Consider the following 25,227-nt stretch of genomic DNA (forward strand, 5'->3'; position numbering starts at 1 on the left):
AGTAACAAACACTTGGAAATTGCAATCGAGATGGATAGTGTAACTTACTCCTTCTCCTCGGAATCCGGAAGGACCTTTTTCACCACGTTGTCCTTTAACACCAGCTGGTCCTGGATCACCAGCAGAACCTAGTTCACCTTTCTCTCCAACTTTTCCTGGCTCTCCAAAGTCTCCAGAGATTCCATCATCACCACTAGGGCAAGTTGGACAAGGACCTCCAGGGTATCCTTTAGATCCGTTAACACCTTTCTCACCAGCAGGTCCAATGGGTCCAGTGTCTCCTTGTTGTCCAGGATCTCCTTTGCGGTTCTGTGGGCACACATTCTCTATGCAGTTCTGCTCAAGTTGCATTGTAGGACCTAAATTAAAAAAATTTAAGAATGCATACCAAATGTTTCATATGTACAGTAAGAAATACATTAGGTTATAAAAACAACAAAACAGAGCTTTTAGATAAAACAGATTCAATTATAAACTATGTTCTATCCTAGAATGAATAAGGGATCATTTTATAGATGATTAGGAATGGAGACCTCGACAACAAGGTAAAAACTATTTTACCAAATATAACAAATCAAAAGTTCGTTCTTACCTCTTGGGCCGACTTCACCAGGGTTACCAAGGGATCCAAAGACACCTTTTTGTCCCGGTGGTCCATCCATACCAGGATCACCAGAGATGGCTTTCGCGTTACGTCCTGTGTCTCCCTTTGCACCGATGTCTCCTTTGATTCCTTTTGGTCCACGTAATCCTCCCATACCGGCCTCGCCTGAAAATATAAAACAGCTTACAGACACGGTGTACGGGCAGAAAATATACCTAGAATGGTGCTTTTCATGAAAAACCATTTGGGAAAGGTTTTTGAGATGTAATGCCGTACAAACATTAAGATTGAATTTTTCATAAACCACTAATTCTGAGGAAGATTTCAATTTTGACCAGCATTTTGGGGGCCAGTACTGTAATATGATTACTCACTTTTTCTGGCTAAAAGAAAACTACGGAATATTACTATAATTCTATATAATGATAAAAGGGAAAATACTGTTACTAATATTGTAATATTTACAAAAAGAATGACTTACCTTGCATGCCGTTCTTTCCTTGAGGACCTCTCGGCCCAACAGCGCCATCATCACCAGAGTTTCCCATTTTTGACATCCCTCGCTCACCCTTTGGTCCTTCTTCACCTTCAGCACCAATGGCTCCATTGGGCCCTGGATCTCCGTCGTCTCCCAGTGGCCCCTTGGCGCCTTTAGGTGAAGCATCTGATGTTGGTTCAGCCGGGTTTCCACGCTTTCCTTTTGGTCCTGGTGCTCCTTGCTCGAAACCGGGTTCTCCCTAGAAGAAGACAACGATACACATGTTACTTTTAAGACTTTAAAATGTGAGAAGGTACTACATGCAGCATGCCTCGTAACAATCTTTGACAAATTGATAAAAAGATTTTCTATAATAGTTTGATCATATTTTTTGAAATTTGGGCAAAAGATCATAGAGCAAAAACAAAACTGATTGGAAGATTAGATTGGACGCTGAACAGAAAAAATATAAATATTCTGGGTATTAACCATCGTAACTGAAACAACAGCATTAGATTTAGAGACCACACAAGTCTTACCTGTTGACCTTTCTCGCCAGTGAGACCATCCATACCAGCTTCTCCTTGTTGGCCTTTCTTTCCTTGAAAACCAAGTTCTCCGGATGGTCCTTTCTCACCCTGTATAAAATAAGACACTCAAAGTCAATTTGAAAACATAAAAGAAAGCAGATGAAATGAATCAATTTTGTGTTTGTATATTCAATTCTTGAATTAATGGACTTTGGTACCAACACAAGTTAACGAATTATGAGATAGATAGAGTCGGAATTTTACGTGGATAGCCCGGTCATGTAGGACATTTAGACAGTCTTTTGATTGTTTTATGGGGTCCACGGCCAGCCGGCTCGGCTATCTATGCCATCTTTGAACTGAACGGAACATTGGAAGGAGCAGGGATTTGAACTGCGAACCCTGGTTACTGAGACTGACGCATTCGACCACTTAGCCATCGCTCTCTAAAGAAATGTTTCAACAATCATGGAAAACAGGAAATAAACATAAGGAATATCGTAGAGCTTACAGCAGGTCCTGGGCCGCCTTCAACTCCAGTTTGTCCAATAAATCCTTGTTCACCACGTTCCCCCTGTAACAAAAGAAAACATTACATAGAATCGTTTTATCGCGTTTATTTGCCGAAAAGCCAGTAACACAACGAGATCGAGGTTGCTTTTTTAATTGGACATATTTTCTTAAATTGAAGGAAGACAGGATATATCACGATGTCCATATCAGCAATATATGTCTTCGTATATGCAACTTGTGAAAACCACAAATTTTGGTTACATTAGAAACCAGTAGATACAATGCTTCACTTACCTGAATTCCTTTGACGTCAGAATTTTGACCAACTTGACCTTTCATACCGGGTTCACCTTTTGGTCCACTACTTCCTTCCGGTCCTTGTAACAATTCACCGGAAGTAGCCTCTGCAACACCGGGCGAGCCAGCTTCTCCACGGTCACCCTATGGAGAAAAAAACAAGTTTTCTTATTTGGTTTGTCCTTCTATCTTCTTTCCCATTGTTTATATAGCTGGAAGTACTCATTTAAACTTTTTGGATTGGATATATGGTCGAATCAGAAATTTTCCCAAGCGAGAGCACGAAAACTACTTTATGTTAATCTATGGACTAACTCACCGTGAAACCCTTGGGACCTTTTTCGAGTGTGACCACACCTTCATCACCCATTTCTCCCATGAACCCTTTGGGTCCTTCGCTACCATCAACTCCGTCATCCCCCTGGAAACATGAAAATAGAGAATGAGATGAATGAGATATCAATGGATGGTCAATCCGAAGAAAGTCAATTCTAAAAACACTGAATACTATAAGAATAACTCAGCTGTTTGTTACATATTATAGTGTGTTGAGAATTTTATCTAAAGTTTATTCAAAAGATTGATAAACATTAAATAACCAATATAACAGGCTTGATTCATTCATTCTCTCAATCAGAAAAGAAAACAGTAGATTCACTTACGATCATTCCGAGCATACCAATTTCTCCTTTTTGTCCCTAAAAAAGCAAGATGACAATAGAAAATCCAGATTAGAGCTCTTTTCAATCAGGTTAACGAATAGTTTGCATCATCTGTTCCATTTATTTTACGATTATCTTTACAGAAAATCTCTTTTTGACCTTCTTTTGATACCTACAATCAACAAAATATGTCATGCAGTTGGAAAACTTTTTGTTCTTACCTTGAATCCACCGTCGCCACCTTCACCTGGATCACCCTGAAATCGAACATTCAAAACTCAATTCATAATGATGAAAAAAAATTTAAAGTAAATTAGGAAAAAATCATAGAATGGATTCACAAACAAATTTCTATTCATAATATGCACCATTGCAATGTCTTCCACGGACCCAACAGCTGATTGGTTGTAAGTGACACTTACAACCAATCAGCTATCGGGTCCGTGATGTAATGTCAGAAGACATTGAAATTGTGCATATCATGAATAGCAGGATTTTAAAAACAAACATGCTTTAACAAATCAAAGTCCACTCACATCATCTCCAGGTAGAATTTCTAGGTCTGGATTGTCTGGTGCTGGCTCTCCTTTTCGGCCTTTGGTACCTGATGGACCTTTACGGCCACTCACACCAGTGAACCCGCCAAGACCAGCTTTGCCGGCTTCTCCCTGAAAGATTGAAAAAAAGCATCATTGTATGATCTTTATTTTACCATTCAATCTAACTCTTAGAGTAATACACCTTCAGCGCGGTGAACAGAATATCTTAACATTAGACTAAAATCAAACTACTAGAGAAAGTTCTCAATGGAACCTTATTAGCAATAACTTACAGGTTGTCCTGGCAACCCACATCCACCCATTTCTCCTTGACGTCCTTCTACTCCTGGTACACCCTAAAACATCAAATATAAATTCTCAATTTGATTTGAAACGAAATGAAGTAATGAAACGAAATAAATAAATAAATAAATTGACTTACTATTCTAGATTACATATTATTACTGGAAATCTAACCTACAATGCATTTCTATCAAATCACACTTACGGGAATTCCATCAAATCCGGGGAATCCTGGTAACCCAATGAGACCTTTTGGTCCACGTTCACCAACCATTCCATTCAGCCCTGGATCTCCTCTTGGTCCTTGTTTACCAGCAAGACCTGCAGATCCCAATGGACCCTGAAATACAACACAGAAAAAAGTGAAAAAAGTAAACTAGGACTATGATTTTAATTTTATGAAAAAGTTTTATAGTTAAGTTAATACATGTATTTTTTTCTGATTAATTTTTTATTCTACAATAGGTTATGAAAAGACATTAACCGAAAGTTAATTGGGGCAAGAATTTAGTGAATAACTTACTCTTGGTCCTGGAGCACCACGTCCTCCATAGTTTCCTGGTCTGCCACGAGATCCTTTTGGTCCTTTCAAACATCCCTTGATCTTGGCGGCTCCACAGACCTGGGGAAAAGAGAACAACGTGATTCGAAGTTCAAATCAAAGGCAATATATATTTTCCATAACCATGATTTCATAGGAAGGCACACCCAAAAAAAACACAAATATTTTGCCACTTTTGAAAGAGGTCTGGAACTTTTCAGGTGTTTATGTATGAATAAATTAAATATCATGTGTTTTGATACTCTACATAGTATAAAAACGATCTTCAGATGGTCAAGGAAAACTCACTTGATTTCCTCCTTCAGTGAGACCACCAGCGGGTGGTGGTGGAAGGATAGATCCAGCTAAAAACCAAAGCAAAAACAATTAATTTCCGTAACAATTTAGATCTTATTTCCTCATAATAAACTTCAAATCAAGCGACATAAAAAAAAATAATTAAACTGTTCATACGTTTAAAACAGCAAACTTTAGACGTTGAGAAACTAATTTACCTTCTCCACATGCAAAGTCAGCAATATCTTGAACATATTGTAAGACGCCATTGAAATATTTGGTAAGTAAGACTTGGTTATCAACGCCTGGCTTATCGCTTGTGATTTGTTGTAGAATTTTAGGATCCACAGCACCCACACCAATGATAACAACGTCAACACCTCTTGATCGTAAAATCTTAATCCTCTCTTGGAGTTCGTTTGGATCAGATTCGTCAAACTCTGCAGTGACAATCACCAGCATCTAATGAAAGCAAAAAAACGTTGAGTTGATGAATTTAGCGCTAGATACTATCCAAAAAGGGTTTCGATACAAACCTTTTGTTGATTAACACCAAGTACATCGAACAGGCATTTTTTCTTCCCCACTTAACCTCTCTAGGCTAGTACAACCGACCTTACACGCCAAAAAATCAAATATATTTCTTTATACCAAAGGAGCAGAAGCTTTCGGAATAAGAGCACTTGTGACATTTCAGATAATTTCAAGTCTTATTATTAAGTTTTCTATAATAAATAATTTCAATGACTTATTACCTTTGGAACATTATTTCTGGTTCCACCAGCGGCACAGAAGATATTATCGCAAGCCATTTTTAAGACATCGACAAGTCGTCCTTTGCCGGGAATGAAAGGTAGTTCATTGATCTGTGGCTTCAAATTGAGTTCTGCGTCTTGGTCAGTATTGAAGTCAAATACAACTTTATTATCGTAACCAAATGTTAAGAGAGCGGCATGACTTTGATCTTTTCCGATGTTAAAATGATCGATACTTGATCGTAAGAAATATTTTGTCATATCATGATCGTTGGCTTCCAAATTCTGATGAATTGCGAATGCGATATCAACCTTTCGTTTACATTCTAAAATAATTTAAAAAGAGAACATTGGACTTCAAAGAAAGGAAAATATTTTGGGTAAAATATAGTTGAATGTAATAAAAATCAACTCACTAAATAAGACTTTATTGTACAGCTTAATTGGTCACAAAAAGATCATTTCCATAGTAAATTTCTCACATAAATAAAACAAAAGTGAAAAACAAAAGAATGAAACGCAACATACTTTCGACGGGCAATACACATTTGTTGAAGCATCCAGATTTGCAACATTTGGAATTTCCAAAACAATCGAAATCATTATCACATTCATCATCACCAGTTCTGCCAGCACATTCTTCTTCAGATGGTGCATCTTCTTCTGCAACACATTCTCCTGGTTTTTCTGTGAATAAACAAAAATTATTTGATAAGATTTCATTTCTAAGGAACTGGTAGGATATTTTGTAATAAAGTCTTTGTTTGTTTATATATCTTGTTTATATATCCCTCCATTTCAAAACAATTGTTTTAAAAAATAAACTGCAAACCTGTGCAAGATTCTTTGGCGATTGAGTAAAGCTCTGGTAAAAGTACATCAAATGTTCTTGCTTGGAACACTGTGTTTGATGATTGTGCAATCTTGTTCAATTGGTAAGTGTTAACCTCAGGACCAACACCAATTGCTACAACCTTGACACCATAAGCTTTCAGTGGTTCAACAACTTCTGCGAGATCTTTGGTTCCAGATCGAACATCCCCATCATAGAAAACAATCAGCACCATTGGTCTTCTGGTACGAACTTTCCCTTGTAAACTGAAAATATCAGATTTCACTTTTTCCAAAGCAGAATGGATATCAGTGCTTGATTTTTGATGCACCAAACCATCTATGGCCCGCTTGACCTCCTTTGCAGTATCATATCGTACAAAATTGAAATTAACTTCTGTGTTTGATCCAAAAATAAGCGACGCGAATCGAGCATCTTGTTGAGAAACTTGGAAGGAATCTACAATATCATTTGCAAATTTCTTCATTTGAACAAATGTATCATCTCGTACACTTCTTGACGAATCCAACGCAAACGCAATATCAATGGATGACAAGCAATCTAAGAAAAAAAGATCATAATGTTTAATCTGAAAAGCTGATATTGCTAGAATGGAAAAAACCTTTTTGGCAAGGAAATTGATGATATTAGTAAATTAAAATAAAATAGCTTTAAAAGAAACATGAAATACATACTTGCTAAAGGAAATTGACATTTATGAATACAGCCGTTGAAGCAGCACTTTTTGGGTCCTTTTCCACAAGTTTCATCACCATTACATTCATCCTCTTGGTTTTGTGGGCATGTAAATGGAGGGAGTGGTTTGGCACATTTCCCTTTTTTCACTGTCAAAGGAAATAAAAAAAAAGTTGACTTAGCAAGATCTATGTTTCGCTGTAAGTTTTGCTATAATTTAATTGTTCAGAATGAGCAACTGATAAGTTTCCCTTAAGATTTTCCTGTGCTGATACAATACTATACATAGATGCTACACAACTAAAAACTCTTTTGACAAACTTACCAACGCAAGTTTTCTGATTCAGTTTTTGAATGATGCCTTTCAAATCGCTAAAAGTTTCAACTTCAAACATATATTTCTGGCTTGGATCAGACGAGATAATTTCCAATTCAGTACGATTGATATTGTTTGTGATGCCAACCGTATAGATGGTTACACCTGCATCCTTCAAAGGTGTGACTACTGTTTGTAAGTCATCAGTACAGACAGTGCATTTTCCATCAGTCAGGAAAATCAAGACTTGAGGAACCCCTTGTCTTGCTCCGCCATCGAGAGAAAACATAGCACTGTTGACAACACGCAGAGCATCGTCAAGAGCAGTTCTGTAACCTGGATAATCCAAGTTATCAACTCTGTCAAGAAGATCTTGCTTGTCAAATGTATCTGTAAGTTTGACTTGAAGTTCAGCATATTCACTAAAGGTTACAACACCAACGTGAGTTTTGCTTGGTCCAATTTGGAAACTCTTGATGATTTCTTTTGTAAATTGTTTAATTTGCTGGTATCCTTCTTCCTTGACGCTTCCTGATGCATCAATGGCAAAGACCAAATCTATGTATTGATCACATATTTCTAGAAAAAAAGAAAAAAAAATATGTCTTAAAAATTTTTTTTAATCCTAACTTAAAAGAGATAATCTTCAAAAGATCTTAATCAGCTGACATAAAGCTTTTCAGGAATTAGCAGTTCCCCAAAACTTTTGCATTTCACATGAATAACTGTAACTTCCAAGAAAACTACATGACTTTTATCGAGCTAAAAGGTATCCCAAAATTACTTCTAAAATATTTGTTTTTTTTAAGAATACCTTATTACTCTAAAAGTATCATGAGACTAATTACCTTATAAGAGAACTAATTTTTTGGCAAAACAGTGAAAAATTTGTCCAAAAAGGATAAAAAAAACGCAAAAATTAATTCCCACAACAAAATGCGATTTTTTAAATTTTGTTTTCTGAACGCAAAAATTTGTTCCCACAGAAATTAGTTTCCTTAAGAGAACACAATTTAGCTCCTCTTTTTTTATCAACAATTGTTTCGATTACTATCCTATATTTCTAAACCTTCCCCTAAAAAAACTTGAAAGGTTTGATACAACTATAACAATTGAAGGTCCACACCTCGCCTCTAAAACAGAGGGTAGACATAGACCTTTTTTCAAAGAGGACGTCCTGTTGAATAATTATGTAGTCCAGCCATAAAAACAATGATAGAGCCATGCATAATTACTGTATCATGTATATTGTAATAATTATGCCTGATAAATTGTTTTTCTGCTGGACTACATAATTATTCAACAGGGTTGGCCTCTTTGAAAAAAAAAAGGTCTATTGAGAACCTGGTCCTCAGTTGTCGCTCAGACGTCAGACACATGGCGGCATTTGATTGATGGTATTGAAAGACTTAAAGACAGAAAGAGCAGGCATTCAGCTTTTGGTTGGGTGTCTTTTGGCCAATGCAAAGCAAGCAAGTAATATACGTGATACAATAGCTACAGTTTCAGCTTTTTTTCAGTCAAAAACAAAAAACTAAATAAACACTATGAAAAAAGCCTGAAACCAAATCTAGAAAGAAGGATATTTGCAAAAGCATTCATAAAAGAATTTAAAACATCAACAAAAAAGAAACAAATAAATCCCAATCTGCCCACCTACCTACCCTACCCTAACACACACACAACGACACTTTCTTGTTTTACGCTGTGTACAATTGCGTCCGAAGTGTAACTTTCTAAGAATTCTGAAAATGAAAGTGAAACAGAAAAACTTGCGCGCGAGCGGAAATTTTTTTTATCGTCTTCAATTCAAGCAGAATGTGATAGGTAAAAAAGGAAGAGAGTGACACATTTTAGAAATATCAAAGAAGCTCTCGATATCCTGAATATTTCAAGTACCTCTAACCAATGCCAAAAATGGTGCTATCTACTAACTAATGTTTTGAATAGAAACATCAATTTCGTCTTGTGTATATGAATGACTCACGTTTCCGATTTGAAATCTGTCTTTTAGAAGTATGTGAACACATTTCTCAGCGTATAAATGCTGTAGAGTAGAGAGCACATTGTGAAGATATTTCCAGACATATGTTTTTGAAACCGAAGAAAAAGTCTTCATTAAATATATTTCCAACGATGTCTACTCTCGGGTGCCTAATAAACGTACATGTACGTTTATTTTTTTCGTGTCAAATTTTCCGCCTGTACGCACCTTATTAGGAACTGTACGTTTATTTATTCCTGAAGCATTTTCCCGCCTGTACGTTTATTCCCTCCTGTACGTTTATTTATTTTCACCCAATATCGCCCAATTCATACACTGCAAAAATTTGTTATTTTTTGTACAAGTAAGATATGTTGAAAGGCCGTTAATTACATTCGAACGTATTGTGGGAGATTTCGAGTGTTACAAGAGTAAATTCGAACGTTTTGCTTATTTAGTACTTGTCATTGATCTATAAGAGATATACCTATACTTAAGTCAGTCGTTTCGACCTGCATGTTCTACTTTTGAGAAATTGGTAGATTATTCCATGTACGTTTATTTTAGACTGTACGTTTATTTATTTTAGCTCTGATTTATCGCCTGTACGTTTATTTCAGCCTGTACGTTTATTAATTCCAATTTTATTCTCTCCCCCGTACGTTTATTTTGGACTGTACGTTTATTAGGCACCCGAGAGTACCTTTTAAATATAGCGCAATTATGTGTGCTGAGAAGAAATAGTCACATAAAACAGACTTTTAGTTTCATTTTCATTTGGCAAGCTGACTAAGTTTTTATGAAATCGACTTTGATTTGGCTTTACAGTAGTATAAAATGAAAATTATTTAATGCGAGAGGAAATTGGAAAACCTCTGCAGTGTAGCGCATGTTCTTGAATTTGTTCATTTTTTCAACAAGTGTCCATTGGTTCACAGTTCACAGAGGCCTTCGCCGGGGGTACCATTTAACCTTATAGGGTAGTTAAAAGTGATCAAGATTTATTGAATTTGAATTTTTACTCGTCTCGTTATTATATCATGGTTAGTATTACATAAAACGTAAGCTTTGAGAGCTGTTAATGATGCTGTCAAAGCCAATAACACGTTTGATTTAAAAAACCAAAATATCGTGTTGAAAGACCATAAAACATGTTTTTTCGAATTTATAGTGTGGTCGATTTTTTGTGCTTTCGTAATAGGGAATATATTATCTGTGAAAGTTTTTAATTTCATAAAATGATATCTGTCAAAAGCTACGATGATTTGCCCGATTTGCCTATTCGAAAAGACCGCGACAGTTCAATTTTATCACGCTCAAAATTCTCTTCCATATACATATTTCTATAGTTTGAAAATTATAACAAACCATTGTACCGATGGTAATGCGTGCATCAGTCAGTGGTTCATCAAGTGACTTCAAACTTCGTAACTTTATTTCGTATGTCGAATTTTTAAATATTTTTGCTCGGTCCTGACACTGCGTTCTCATTGCCTAAGGAGAATTGTTAATGGCTTTTTCTTAATCATTACTTCACAAGTCTAGCTGCGATCTTTTAAGACTGATGCAAATTTTTCCCTTTCCCTATTCTTCTCTATTTTCCTTTTGGGACATCTCATTCATAAATGTTTGTGGAATGTAATCTTAGCATGATTTTAAGAGGCTTAAGGTGGGTTTTACCCCCGTTCATGAGATTATTGATCAAATAGTGATTATATTCAACCCATGCTTGATAAGTTGCAAATGTGAGGATGTCGAGTTTAGAATAAAAAGCTGATATATGTTTGAGAATCCAAATATTGAAGTATGATGAATTTAATGATTTCTTGAGAAATGTTTCGTTTAATAACACGTTATAAGTTCTTAAATGGATGATAATTTGCGTCAAATAATCCTAACCTAAATATTATTGGTTAGTCTGAAATGTTACTAAGGAATTATTGTAAGATTTCTATTTTGAGCCTTTAGATCTCGTGTCAAGGTTAGGAGTAAAGATAGATAATCGTACTGTAGATACTACCACATCGTAAAAGTTTTGTGACCGCTACCCATGACGGCTTTTTTGTTTTCTACAAAATGGAAAGAAACATAACACAATAATTAAACCAGTTATGTATTCTTGATATGCGTAAGTCAAGATGACGTCATATTTTTCAACGGAAGCACCCAAAAAAGCCGGTTTTTGACCTCTGTGTTTCTATTTTTAGTAACAGAGAGAGGTCAAATCCCAGCTTTTTCAGGGTGTTTCCGTTAGAAAAATGACTTACGCATATCAAGAATTGGTAAAAGGAATCCTTTTTGGGCTTTTTGCCGAGTACCATATTACTTACACTCAACCACCATGTAATAGCATTTTTATTATATATTTATACATACGAGTAACAATCCCTTGCCAAAGATTTGTAGCCACACCCCCTTTTCACTGGAAAAACCATGCCCGGTGAGAAAAATAACCTGAAATTTCATCTCATCATCCTGATAAAGATTACATTTGTGAACACTACTCATGCCCAATGGGAAGTACTCTGTAATTTTGATCCGTCCTGATCGTCCTGATCTATCTATCTTAAGAAAAATCTTTTTCTGGTGATTGAGACATGTTGATGATACATTCAAAACAGATGATAATTTTAATGCCACACAAACCGGCCGCTTATTCACGAAGCCTGCTGTTGATAATGATAGCCTGTTGAAGGCTTCCCAGTATCACGTTATCGTAGAAACAAACTAAGTTAAAGAAATGAAATAATTACCTGTAGTTGTAGGAGTTTGGGCTCTAATTAACGCAACTGCGCAAAACAGCACAAGAAACCGTCCAATAGCGTTGCTTCGAGAACTAGTCATTTTGGAAATGACAACTTTTCACGAAGCCTGCTGTTGTTGTAAATGATCGCCTGTTGAAGGCTTCCCAGTTTTGACTGATACTAAATTTTTATCGTGTCGCACGAAACTTTGAATGACTTGAAAGCTGACCAACAGCTCGCATCAACTACTACATCAAATAAAATCTTATCATGAATAGAGAGAAAGAAAAAAATCAACCTTTTGTTTTTATTGTCAGCATTTGATACAAGAGGGCGCGAGGAGAGTCACAGAAAAGGGGAACTTATTCTTTGTTGCTGTCAAAACAATAGTATCCCTGTCATAATATTTCTTTTGTCATCATGGATAGAAAGAAAGGGAAGGGGTTTCTTATGATGAATTGCAAAATATTTTTCATGATGACTAAATTCAAAAAATAGATCTTGGGCGATGACACATAGACAAAGAGACACATAATGTTTAGGTTTTCTTAACTTTTATAAGAAACTTATTTAGATTCCTACAAAAAATAATTAAAGACTTTAGTAAAAAATTTTAATTAGGACTAAAAATTGAAAGGATTTTCTACATAAACACGTTAAAAGATCGTGACCTAGATATGTAAGGTGAATCACTCCCTAGATTTGACATTTGAAAAAGATAAAAAACTACCCCAATTCGAGACACTAGTTTTCTAATAAAAAATAAAATAAAAACGCGAATTCTAAAACCCAGAATGTTTATCTTTAATTCGGTTGACATGATCGCATTACATTTCGGTAAGAATTTCTGTCAAAAGGTTCACGACCTTTTCTTTCTACATGTGAAGGAGAAAAACCTCTTTGCTTCTGTGGGAAGAGCGTCAAGCTAAGAAATTCTCAGACATATGGTAATTTAAATTTTCACAGTTTCAATGAAGGAAGGGTGACAAACCTTATTCAAGTTTCAAAAGCACTTTATAAAAGATGGATATCGAGTTAAGATTCGAGATTGTCTTTCAGTGAAGAATATACAATTTGGCCCAATGGACACGTATCCAGATAAAGAATATAAGAATACAAGCTAATCTCTAATCTACAATGTATTGTACTGACCCTATCACCCGAACTTCGTGGATCTTGCTAGCACTACGAGTATAGGATCTCAAGGGGAAATCAGCACACACGAATCTGTTGAAAAATAAGAAGTGCAAACTGAAAAGCAAGCTAGATGAAGGTGCCACTACACACATTGACTAAGACAACATTGAAAGCCTCCAGAAAAGTTGAACAACTGAACATAAACATAAAATGTTGATTTTCTCCAACAATAAGGTCAATGCTTTTCAAAATATTTGCATTTAAAACCCGATTTTTATGTTATTTTTGTCAGAATGTTTAAAAAAGACATTTTTTTTTAACGGCGCTTTTCAAACTGGCTCTTCAGTTCATGGTAGGGGGCTGTTGCTATATGACCTAAATAAACTGTCATTGTTGCTCTTACTTACGGAACAAAATATCGAAGCATTAGCAACCCTTCAAAGGTGGAAAACCTTTGCTCTTAGAGACTCAACTTTATAATTAATAAAAAGTCATAAAAGTCATAAGTGATTGTTGAAGAAAAGGGGTGCAAATCCTAAAAGTGTTGAATTTCTGTATAAAAAATTAATCTATATTTGATCTCGAATGAATCATATATCAAAGATGAGTGAAGCTTACTCACAGTAAAGCCTCTCAAAAATAGAACAAAGAGCTCTTTCATGTTCAGAAGAGTGTGTTGCGTATGCTGTGACTATGTGCCACAAATAAAAACAAACACTTGGTAGATTTGTTAAGGGAAAGGTATTTCCTGCAAAATGTTGAAAACGGTTTTGTCATGTCTACTTTAGAATGTCACTGCTTTTATATCCGGTAGAAAAAAGGCAGCTTGAAGAATTTTACCAAATACAAATCTTATATAAAGATTTAAATAATGAGACAAAAATAGAAGAATCCCTAAGACACGAGCGTCTTTAAGATGTTTAAGGTGCACTTCATAGCCTAACAGATCAAGCTTGTGTCCTTGTACAAAGCGTGAAAATAAGGCTCAAATAACGTCTGTACCATCCTAATCATTTCTTTCATATCCGGAATAGATTGCTTGATGCAAGAATCTGGTGTTGCGACAAGTACTATATGTAGTTTTGTAGTGTAGGGTAAAAAAATCATTAACAAAATATTATACAGTAAATTATCAAACATATCTACTTATTCGCAAGATCAGAAAATAGCAAACTTTTGCAAGTTTCTGAGACTTTCAGGTGTTATAAAGTAAAGTTCATTTAGTTAGAAGTATATCATCAGCTTTTCAAGACCCATTTAATTGTAATTCCAGTAAATGTACCAGCCATTTCAATTCATGAACATGAGAGTTTCACCAGGGTTCCATAATATGAATATACTTACCTTATCTTTACCCAATCCGACAGTTAAGATGATGGGCTGCATAAACAGACAGCTTGGATACCATCATCCAGTGGATTCTCTACAACTCGAACACGATATGAAACTCTGGAGGTATGGAGTAAGGTATGGAGTAAGGTTTATATGGCATTGTTAGCTAACGGACGAGAAAACCTATTCAAGTTAAGGAGACATTTATTTTAATGATCAGCACAAAGTTTACCCATAGTTCCTGTATATCCCGACGGAAATTGTACATCACGGAAAGTGATAATGTTTTTACTTCGATTGATGCTGTTTTGATATTGAACGTCAACCATGAACTTTAAATCCGCTTTGTCTGGGAAATTCAAATCCTGAAGAAATAAACGAGAAGAGCAAGGTTATGGTCAATTCAGAAAGGAGTTCTTTAAATTTTGAACACGAGACTCAGACTTCTACGGCAAGTCTCGAAAAAAGTGACGTTAAAAATGTGTATAGCGGCAAAAGTACAAATAATATTAAATGATGCTATCGTCCGTGTAATATATCATTATGATATTACGATATAACATAGAAGCTTTTGGGTGCTTGCGAGTTAAAACCTAAGACCTGGTGGAGATATATCGATGATATTTTTATGATCTGGGAGCATGGGGAAGAGCACCTCCAAGACTTCATGAAATTCATTAACAATTTCCATTCCTCTATCAAATTTACCTTTGAATATTCTCCGACTTCTGTCAATTTTTTAGATGTCCAAATTATTAGGGTTAATGATAAGTTAGTGACGGACTTGTATGTCAAACCCACTGATACCCATCAGTATTTAGACGCATCCTCGTGCCACGCATTTCATTCAAAAAAGGCCATTCCTTATGGCCAGGGCCTACGCTTAAATCGCATCTGTTCAGAACAATCTTTTTTTGACCTCAGATGCGACCAGTTAGCACTGTGGCTAAAAAAACGAGGATACAGTGACAAACTAGTCCGTCGAGAAATTCTGAAGGCCAGAGAACCGAAGCGAGATGATTTGCTCTTCAGAGAGCAGAACAATAAAAAAGCTCGTGGACGTAAACTGGTCTTCAATCTAACTTATCATCCTGCCTTTGCCAACATTAAGAATGTCTTGCGAGACATTCATGTACTCCTCACAGCGGCGAATGAAGAACATCGCAAGGTGTTTTCTGACATACCTATCGTTGGCTTTAAGAGAGGCAAAAGCCTCAAAGACCTTCTTGTTCGATCCAAACTCTCAAAACCTAAGAAGACAGGAGGTCAATCTGAAGCATGTCAGAAAACACGCTGCTTGATATGTCCTTCTATCACTAAAACAAAATCTTTTAGGACCTCAATAACATCGGAGGAGTACGAAATCAGGTGTCATTTGAACTGTGATTCTGAACATGTTGTCTACCTAGTGACATGCAAATCATGTCAAAAACAATATGTAGGCAGCACCGTAAAATTTAGAAACAGGTTTAACAACTATAAATCTTGTTTCCGGAAATGCAGTTCAGGTGAAACAGCGCCTCAAATGTCATTTCACTCTCATTTTTGTCAGGAGGGTCATAATGGTATGGAGGACTGGGATTTTACACTAATTGATCAATCCCAGAATGAACAGTCTTCGGGTACGCGAAGATTTCTGGATTAACAAACTCCAGACCTTTGAGCCTCAGGGCTTGAATGAGAGGGAAGTGATGATCGATTATGGCTAGGTTTTTACCCTTTTTTTGTTTAGTTCTTTTTGTCGTCTTGTCAGGCGGGAATTTAACTTTTGAGAAAAAACGTCTTTACTTTATCATATTTTATTACCCTATTTATTCTCCCGAGCTTAATTTATTTTCGTTAATTACAACTGTACATTAAACCGTCATTTTTAAACGCCTTTTTAACTTTTATTCTCCGATGAACTTTTTAATTGTCAATAGACCTATAATTTTTTTTCCCTTGTGTATATAGAATTAGTATATAAACCTTGTCAAATAAATCCATTTTTATGTTGAAAAAGGCCAGTTGGCCGAAATATTCATTAGAAAGATGATGTGTTTTTTCTGACTACGTAACATAGTTGTATGTTATAAAACGTAATATGTTGCGCGGCGGAAATAATTTGATAATGTAAATAATGACAAGGCCAAAGAAAAAAACTCGTTCAAAGAAAGACGAGTTTGTTGTACCGGGTGCGCCATAAAAAAGTTTCTCTCTTTGAAACTAATTTTCTCGAAATCTAAAAATTTTAAAAGAACCATTCCTATTCATGGCCCCCGGCGTGCGAATGGAATCGAGGGGGCAAAATAAATATGTCCCCCACCATGGTTGGGCGACGAAGAAAATTTTCGACTTTTCACCCTTATTTCACCCCTCTAAACGGTATATGTAAGATCTTTTAAAGTAAAACAAGAATCGCAAAATTGCGACTAAATATTTCCTTAGAAATGAAGGTCATTATTGACATATATAAAAAAGTACACATAATAAAGTATACATATATATTTGTCCAGAAAGAACTGGCATGTTGTTTGCTTTGATTTGGTGTTTAAAAATATGTACTTATCAGTCCTAAAAAAAATACAAATTTGAATATAATGAGGGCAATAAGTCTGGTTAAATGTTACTTTATTCACAAGATTTAAGGATTACTGAAAAAATACTACTGCAGATGAACTAAACTCAAAAACTAAAACTTTACAATAAATTTACATTACGACAAAGTAAAAATCTATCTTTAATAGCAACAAGAAGCCCAGAGGGCATGAAGGCCCAGCGAATAAAAGTATGAACTGAACAAGACTTGAGTAACAGAGGGGATTTGAACCTGGAGTCGCTAATACAAGCCATAGACGCCTTAGACCATTCGGCTATCTCTTATTTACAACAATAAGAAATAATTCATAATATTTAAATCTTATATACAGAGATGTTTTTTTCCTAACACGTGAACAACTGAACTGTTCACATGATAGAGAAATGTAAAAACAACTTTTTTTTAAAAGAACATCTTCCTAAAGAGAAGAAGGTTTGTTACGGTTTGTTACATTGTTTTTCTTAAAACACACTACATCTGTTATGTTCTTATAGTTTTAATAGTTAATTGTATTTTCTCCTTTTATGTTTTTAACCAATAAAGACGATTTCAATTGTTTTTTATTCTGTCAATCATGTTCTAACAGCCAATCAAATCCTTCACAATCTGAATTAGCCTGTGCTTGAAAACGCCATATATGAAAACGCGTATCGCCTAGTAAATTGTTACACACTGACACCGGGCAGAATGCTAATGAAAGGCCCAGTACGCTAAAGCTAGCTGGGCCAATAAAGAAAAAAATGTGGCTCAAAGTTTTAAAGCATTTAAATAGGTTGTAAACAGTAGACCTTTTTTTAAAGAGGCAGCCATGTCGAATAATTATGTACTCCAGCATAACAATGATACAGCCATGCATAATTACTGTATCATGCATATTTTAAAAATTCAGTAGGTATAATAGAGAATTCAAGATTTGAAAACAGACACTGCATTGGTTTACAAGACTAGAACACGGTTCATGAAAAAAATAAAGTATTTATCAAAAAAAGGTTCTCTTTTTTTGGTAATCAATACACCGTTTAACAGGTGTCGGTTGCACACGCGTATGAACACTAAAGCGAGCATTTATTTTTACCTACCGCCTCTACGGTGGAGATGGCGAGACTGTTAAACGGTGTATTCCAACAAACAACAATCAATATACCGTAACAGGATCCCACGGTGTAAACATTATCAACCAACAAAACCCACACCACCAAAATTGTAAAAATAAGTCAATATAATTTCTATCAATAATTTCTCGTAAAAGTTTTATTTCCAACATTCTGACTGTCTGATACCAATCATGGCTGGAGTCATCATGTGTAAGAGTGACTGTGTATAACAACAAAAGTTTATTGAAAATCATCCCATGGTCATGGTGAAGCTAAAGATTTATCAACCAAACAAAACTGACGCCAAGTCAAATCTGTCGCTTAAAAATTTCCATGAAAATTACAATCGAAACTTTATCTCATAAAATGCTTTTTTCAACATTCTGGAGGTGTTCAAAGTTAGAGGTATCATATGTAGAGCCAATCAATACATGAAAAGTCATTTGCTATCCCATTTGCCATGAGATATACAAGTCAAGAAATCAAACAATAACCAACAAATCATGTCTCTTCACTTTCATGTCACATCGTGTTTATATGGGGTAACCAGAAAGTCAATCCACAAGAACAGCCATCTTCCTTTATTATGGAGTGTTCCAAAACTATTGGTAGGTTGTTTGGAAGTAAAGAAACCCACACAGTTTGATTTATTTTAAAGATTTTTAACTTGGTGAAAACAAACTGCATCTTTCTAGCAAAAACTCATGTTTCAACCTGCTACATAACAATTGCCAGTCGGGTCTGCTACTAACATGTAATAGTTTTATTATAATCGGGCTTGAGAATCCGTAAGGAACTTGTAACATATATTATATATATAGTTCATCAGTCGACTCGAATCATGATACATTACTTATACTTCACTGGGTGCATTTTTCGCTGTGAAATTAAAAACGGGCGTCAGGAAGGCGTTTTGACACGGAAAATTATGATGGAGAAAGCCCGTTTAAATAAATATTTCCCTTTTGGAAAACGGGAAATATTTAAAAAATTACTTTGCAGATTGGTCAAAAGGGTTTAAAATCTTCATCAAAATCACTCTAAGTTAATTTTACCGAAATTTTCCTCATATTTCTGGTTCTAGACTGGATAAAGTCTTTGTAAGGATGGACGTACCTCGAAACCCATATTTGATGTATTTTTATGAATTTTACCCGATTTTTTGGCCTTTTTCAACGAATTTTCTTCTTTTTATTGAAATTCAACCTTCCTTTATAAAACAAAAGGTCGTTTAGGCAGCTAATTATCATTTTTAATGGCTGAAACGAAAATAATGATGCGTCATGTAATTATGCTTCTGTTTAATTTAATAGGTCGATTTTTAACGTTTTTGACCACTTTCAGAAAGTTATTTTTTATTCAATTGAACATAACTTTCGATCTAATGAAACAAATTTAAACAATGACCCATCAAAATTTAAGTTCATCTTTCTTCTCACAAATAGAATAAGTATGGTTATCTTAAAATTTTCAGATTTCGAGAAAACAATTTTTAAAGAGAGAAACTTTTTTGTGGCACACCCGGTAGACGAGTCTTACCTCAACAATATCTTTCATATAATCCAGTAACCAATTATAGTATATCGGATCGTTGGTTAAGGGACCTCCTCTCTTTGGTAATGATTGAGCTTTCTGTATCCAAACATCAATGTCAAGTTTCCTGTCTTCTTTAGAAGGAAGTGTAAACCGATCCATAAGAAACTCCTTAATCAACCAAGCCTGTCGCTCGTATAAAGTGAAGTTGTAAATCGGTATCAGCATTCCAATATAGAACATAGAAGGTTCCCCATGATAGAAAACACCTTTATACAAATCGTGGTGAACGAAGCGATAACCTTGCGCTTCCAGACGTAGTTTTGGCTCTAAAAATGGAAACTTTAACTCGTACCCTGTAGCAAAGACAATCATGTCCACTTTATATTGACTTCCATCTTTGAAAGTACAAACTGAACCAGAAACATGGGCAAGATCGGAAACATAGCTGACCGAATCAGGCCATTTTAAATCGAACGACGGTTTCTCACCGTGGTACGAAAGCAACGTCTTCCTGCCGCCAATTTTGTAATGAAAAGTTGCGATATCCATGGCACTAAATGAAGTCCCAATAATTAAAAGACAATCAATCAGTTTAAGTTCATCTGGTAATTTAAAATCGGTTGAATGGATAATCCGACCAGGAAAAGTATCGATACCGGGATAATTAGGGGTTTTCGGAATAGGATGTAGTCCTGATGCAACAATAACATAATCGAAGCTTTCCTCGAAACTCTCCTTACTTGGTAAATGTTTATAAATTACCGAAAATTCCTGACCAAGTTTCTCAACTTTCGTTACAACACTTGAAAACTTCACAAACCTTTCAACATCATATTTCTTAGCTCGTCCAATCAGATAGTCCAATTTAGTTGCTCTATCACAATAAGAAGGGACTGGTTTTTGACCGAAATGTTCATCATAAGTATAATCATAATATTCCTCAACCTCCTTAGGACTGTTCAATCTTAAATCGCGATACATTGGGCTTGTTATAGGTTCGCCATATTCATTCACGCCCACACGCCCGTCATAAATCCATAATCCACCCATACTGGATTGTTTCTCAAAACATACAACTTCGGGTATTTCACCACCGTTTTCTTGAGCTTTCGCAAAGGCGACTAGTGCCGAGATGCCACTTGCTCCACAACCAATTACAGCAACTCGTTTCTTTTTTGCTGACATCTGAATTTTTGTTTTGTTCTCTGTTCTCAATAGTTCATCACGTTCCATTATTTGATTTTAGTTTTTTTCTAAAATGGAGAAGAAGAAGAAAATAATTTTAACCATATTTAATTTGATTTAACTCCTGAGTATACAGAAAAAGATAGGAAACTGTTCTGTTAGTGTCACCGATAGCAAATAAACAATAAGTCCTGATATTCGAGCTGTTCTTTCATTTCTCATATCAATTTTTCTCAAATTTTATGAGAGATTCTCAAAATTCACTGAATGACATTTAAAAAAAAATTAAAATAATGAAAAAAATTTCGTTCTTAAATATTCTAATAGTTATCTTTAACTAAAAATCGTCTAAAATTAATATTCATTCAATTATTATAATTTTTCCTCAAAGAATAGCTCTAACAATATAGCTCTATACAAAAATTCATTTATATCTGTAAAAATCTACAAAATTATCTAGATACATGTGATGATTGTGACGACGAAGGTCGGAAGTTGTGGATAAACATTCGAGTTCATTTTTTATGAGGCATGACGTCACAATACTTTAACCATTGAATACACGGGTTGCAAAATTATACCAGTGCAATCAAAACATGTGATTACTCGAAAAAGTTATTCATGAGATTTTATTCCCATGTTACTTGCTTTAGAACTTACAGCTGATATGATAACTTTATTAATGTCAATAAATTCGAACCAATCAGAAATAAATATCATGTAACAAGCACATAAAAATTTCGAGAAAAAGCGTGATTTGTCTTCAGACTTTAAAATATTTCAGCCTGTGTATTACCTTTATTTTAATCCGGGAAGATTCGTTTTCCTCCCGATTTCTCGATGCCGATTCGATAAATTATTTACTGTATAGTACTAAATGAAGCGAATCAAATTTGGCTGACATGGGCCTCATATTTCTGTTGGTGCTAAAAATACGGATTTAAAAGACTTTAGTCTAAGGATAAACGTGGAAAAAGCATATCAAGCCAATCGGCGCCTAAAATTTTCGAGAATTAAAGAGCAGCCAGAATTTACTGATTTTATCAAAAAGCGTACATATATGTGTTGGTAGTATTTCAAAAATGAATTACATTATCTTCTTTCTTTTTCCTAAAACAAAGTTTGTAAGTTTTTACAAAACTAGTAAGTTTTAATTTTAAACAAAACTTTCGGCCAAAGTTGAATATAACTTAAAGGTAAAAAAAAAGAAACCCCATATTAAAAATCTCAAATAAAAAACTATTTTACAATTTGTAAATCATAAAAAATGAAACTGTAATGCTGTAATAAAAAAAATTGCGTATAAAATCTATCAAAATTTCAAACATTTTGAATGCAAGTAAATAAATTATTCTAATGCGTGCAAATTTAATTTAAGATATTCCTATCATAACTCTCTTCGTCCAAACATAATGCGTGTCAGGAACTCTCATTTTGTCTATAGAAATCTGGGATCTGGACAAACACCTGACCTATTCTCCAGGAAACGACTTCTACAGACAAAAAACAGACCCATCATAATCTGTAGCTCACAATTGTCTATTGTCACCAAATACTTATACGTGTTAACAAGAGCACGAACTACCAGAATGCTGTTTTGTTGTCAGTAGATCCACATTGGGTTCTTGTGCTTCTTCCAGCTGAAAAAATAAAAAGTATCTATATAACGATCTTGAAGTAAAATAATTATAATTTTGGGTATTATGTTTTATAACAAATAAATTTGAACACTTGAGAGATTCTATTATTGATGTATATACCTTTTTCCTTTTTGCTTCATTTATCATTTTACCCATCTCCATAAAAACCTATAAAATTATGAAAGAAAGGAATGTGTAGGCAAGATATGATATAATGAACACTGTCTTTTTTCAACTTTCCCATTGGCATTGGTTGTTATTATTCAGTTTTTAACTTGTTAATTCGAATGCGAACCCCTTGTATAAAAATTATGTTCAATAAAGGTGAAGACAAATTTATTACCTCGTTTATTTTATCTCCTGTCTTTGCACTTGTTTCAAAGAACTGGAGACCTGTGTCATCTGCTCGCTAGTGAACAAAAATAAAAGGATTAAGTCAAATGCGTTTTATTTTGTACACAAATTTACGGTTAATCAAGACTTAATAAATGCAATAATAAAACATTTTGACCCTATCACAGGGTGATGATCATCACCAGTCAGACTGTCAGGAAATATTGTTTACTTCTTGGTTTTTATTAAATTGATTTAAATTGGAGTTTTTTTCCTAGAGATTTTAAAATAGTAGGCTTTGAGGTCCACCAAATTTGATATCTTTGAGGGCATTAGCTGAGTTGTTTTTAGAATAATCAATGACAAGTTCATAATGATTGATACCTCTTTTCCTTTTTCGGTAGAGATGACCTTGTAATCTTCTTCACAGTCGATTTTATTCCCAACCAACAATTTACAAACATTCTTTGACGCATTCTGAAAATATGCAAAAAAGATCATTCCATAGTTAAGTTTAGTTATAGTGTAGTAAGTAAATAAATATTTGAAAACATTCTGATTTTGACTTGTAAGTAATAAAAATAAGTCGTTAATTAATCAATGTTCAATGTCTTTGTAATAAATATCTTTCAAACCTGAACAATTGTTTCCAACCAGTTTGTAATACTGGAAAAAGAGTATTCTGACGTTACATCATAAACTAGAATAATGCCCTAGAAAAGAAAAATAAATAATAAAAAGGCCACATAAATAGCGAAAGGGTGGATCATCAGGTTATCTTGCTCTAAATAGACTTATTATTTATACCTTATAATCTTTTTGAATATTTGGGCGATTTTACAATGTTTGAAATCTATACATACCATTGCACCACGGTAGTAAGCACTTGTAAGTGTTCGAAATCTCTCCTGTCCTGCAGTATCCCTGAAACAGACATTTATGACAATTTTAATGCGCTGTTATTATATTGATCGGAAAATTTAACAGTCAGCTCATTGATTTGTCCAGATTTGTCTTCTGTCCTTGTCTTAAAAATGTAATTTCAGAATTTCCCATTCCCAATCTCTTTTTCAGGATAATATCATTCCTTACCAAATTTGTAACCTGACATTTTCATTTCCAATGTTTACAACTTTTGATCTCGAATCAATTCCTATGAAATTTAGAGAATGAGTTTTTTTTTGATTTATAATGTATACAATGCAAAGAAATTGACTGTAAAAGATTGTACATAATGGCACATTGCTATACATTGTATATTGGCTCACTGCTATTGTAGTTAAAGCACTCTTGGATTGGGTGGAGAGTCTTCATTTAAGACGCTCACTATTTGCATTATGCATTGCTCGCTGCTCGCAGTTTGAGCACTCTTGTGACTCCACAATGCAATCCACAAAATGTGTAACAGTACATCCTGTGCCCAAGTTCAGGAGTTGCCATTAAGCTATTCTGGTAATAACCGGGAGGGCACATTGCTATACATTATACATAATGGTACAATAATTTCCATTAAATATCAATAATCACCACAGATATTTAGATACCTATGGTCGAGATGTAAGATTCTTGGTATTGTTCTTCGGTAAATCGTCTGATGATAGAAGTTTTGCCCACGCCAGACTCCCCAAGAACAAGAACTTTGAAAGTACTGTTGTAATTCTTGTCAAATGACATCCTTGTATCCTATACAAGCTTTTACAAGTTTTGCTTTTAAAAGTTCTTCATTTACTTTTTATACAAACTAAACAATAAATAACAAATTATTGATAACAGAGTTCACATAGCATGGTAAAAAGATGTTCTAACCAGGTTAGTAGGGCACACTCAAAATTTGGTGCATAACATTTGAAATTTCATCCAGTGGTTAAAAAGGATTATTTCGGGTTGTTTCATTAGCTTGATCAGTTCATCAGCTTCATCAGGTTAACCACAGATTTTAACAAGCTGGACTTTGATTGCAACTACCTGACGAAAACTGTCAAGAAAGATGAAAAGAAAGCAAAAGACACAAATAAAAAATAGCTTATCAACAATATTATATGGGCTATAATGCATCTTTGAGTAAAATTAGAAAAATCTGATCTGAATTCCCAAAAAGTGTTTTTTCTGGCAATGACCGGCTAATCTGGCAATTTTTAGAAAATCCTGAGTTGAGAATATTAAATCAATTGAATACTAATTTAAATCATGCTAAATCTTGGATAATCTTGACATCATTGATGTTTTCTTGCAAAAGAAAAGAAACAAAAATTATGTAAGATAACAAAAAATTTTCTTGAAAAATGGAATTCTGTCAACATC

General features: G+C 34.7%; 3 protein-coding genes across 4 annotated transcripts in view; all 3 read right to left on the minus strand.

Annotated features, from left to right (window-relative positions):
- LOC136816316 (collagen alpha-1(IV) chain-like) overlaps window positions 1-25,227 on the minus strand; it is a 61,013-nt gene that overhangs the window by 20,723 nt on the left and 15,063 nt on the right. The window contains exons 1-21 of one of the 2 annotated variants that reach the window (XM_067072671.1): window positions 12,101-12,362; window positions 7,373-7,942; window positions 7,047-7,196; window positions 6,352-6,912; window positions 6,048-6,206; window positions 5,520-5,845; window positions 4,983-5,226; window positions 4,777-4,832; window positions 4,450-4,548; window positions 4,132-4,266; window positions 3,917-3,979; window positions 3,621-3,752; window positions 3,306-3,341; window positions 3,085-3,120; window positions 2,742-2,843; window positions 2,420-2,566; window positions 2,124-2,186; window positions 1,622-1,720; window positions 1,086-1,341; window positions 593-769; window positions 49-359 (exon numbers count right to left, since the gene is read on the minus strand). In XM_067072671.1, coding sequence (XP_066928772.1) covers window positions 49-359; window positions 593-769; window positions 1,086-1,341; window positions 1,622-1,720; window positions 2,124-2,186; window positions 2,420-2,566; window positions 2,742-2,843; window positions 3,085-3,120; window positions 3,306-3,341; window positions 3,621-3,752; window positions 3,917-3,979; window positions 4,132-4,266; window positions 4,450-4,548; window positions 4,777-4,832; window positions 4,983-5,226; window positions 5,520-5,845; window positions 6,048-6,206; window positions 6,352-6,912; window positions 7,047-7,196; window positions 7,373-7,942; window positions 12,101-12,191 — 3,813 coding nt within the window. In that variant the 5' untranslated portion in view covers window positions 12,192-12,362. Of the gene's footprint in view, window positions 1-48; window positions 360-592; window positions 770-1,085; window positions 1,342-1,621; window positions 1,721-2,123; window positions 2,187-2,419; window positions 2,567-2,741; window positions 2,844-3,084; window positions 3,121-3,305; window positions 3,342-3,620; window positions 3,753-3,916; window positions 3,980-4,131; window positions 4,267-4,449; window positions 4,549-4,776; window positions 4,833-4,982; window positions 5,227-5,519; window positions 5,846-6,047; window positions 6,207-6,351; window positions 6,913-7,046; window positions 7,197-7,372; window positions 7,943-12,100; window positions 12,363-25,227 lie in introns of those variants that run through there. The other variant, XM_067072735.1, reaches the window with a different exon arrangement.
- On the minus strand, window positions 13,332-21,017 carry LOC136815155 (trimethylamine monooxygenase-like). The gene is made up of 2 exons (XM_067071636.1): window positions 19,772-21,017; window positions 13,332-14,925 (listed from the first exon to the last, which is right to left on the minus strand). Exons 1-2 carry the CDS (start codon window positions 20,999-21,001, stop codon window positions 14,770-14,772), a joined length of 1,386 nt encoding a protein of 461 aa, XP_066927737.1. The 5' UTR covers window positions 21,002-21,017; the 3' UTR covers window positions 13,332-14,769.
- Window positions 22,114-24,710, minus strand: LOC136815061 (uncharacterized). The gene is made up of 8 exons (XM_067071535.1): window positions 24,471-24,710; window positions 24,019-24,079; window positions 23,790-23,850; window positions 23,562-23,639; window positions 23,311-23,403; window positions 22,937-23,002; window positions 22,714-22,761; window positions 22,114-22,593 (listed from the first exon to the last, which is right to left on the minus strand). Exons 1-8 carry the CDS (start codon window positions 24,598-24,600, stop codon window positions 22,519-22,521), a joined length of 612 nt encoding a protein of 203 aa, XP_066927636.1. The 5' UTR covers window positions 24,601-24,710; the 3' UTR covers window positions 22,114-22,518.

This window comes from Clytia hemisphaerica, unplaced genomic scaffold, assembly GCF_902728285.1.
Source record: "Clytia hemisphaerica strain Z4C2 unplaced genomic scaffold, Clytia hemisphaerica genome assembly, whole genome shotgun sequence".
Taxonomy (NCBI): domain Eukaryota; kingdom Metazoa; phylum Cnidaria; class Hydrozoa; order Leptothecata; family Clytiidae; genus Clytia; species Clytia hemisphaerica.

Excerpts from the sequence above, each read along its gene's own strand:
- LOC136815155 (XM_067071636.1), bottom strand. The coding sequence starts at position 21,001 with ATGGAACGTGATGAACTATTGAGAACAGAGAACAAAACAAAAATTCAG. Across the intron at positions 14,926-19,771 it reads ATATGAAAGATATTGTTGAG|GATTTGAATTTCCCAGACAA; the intron begins GTAAGACTCGTC and ends TTATTTCTTCAG.
- LOC136815061 (XM_067071535.1), bottom strand. The coding sequence starts at position 24,600 with ATGTCATTTGACAAGAATTACAACAGTACTTTCAAAGTTCTTGTTCTT. Across the intron at positions 23,851-24,018 it reads AATGTCAGGTTACAAATTTG|GGATACTGCAGGACAGGAGA; the intron begins GTAAGGAATGAT and ends TGTCTGTTTCAG. Across the intron at positions 22,594-22,713 it reads ATGAAGCAAAAAGGAAAAAG|CTGGAAGAAGCACAAGAACC; the intron begins GTATATACATCA and ends TTATTTTTTCAG.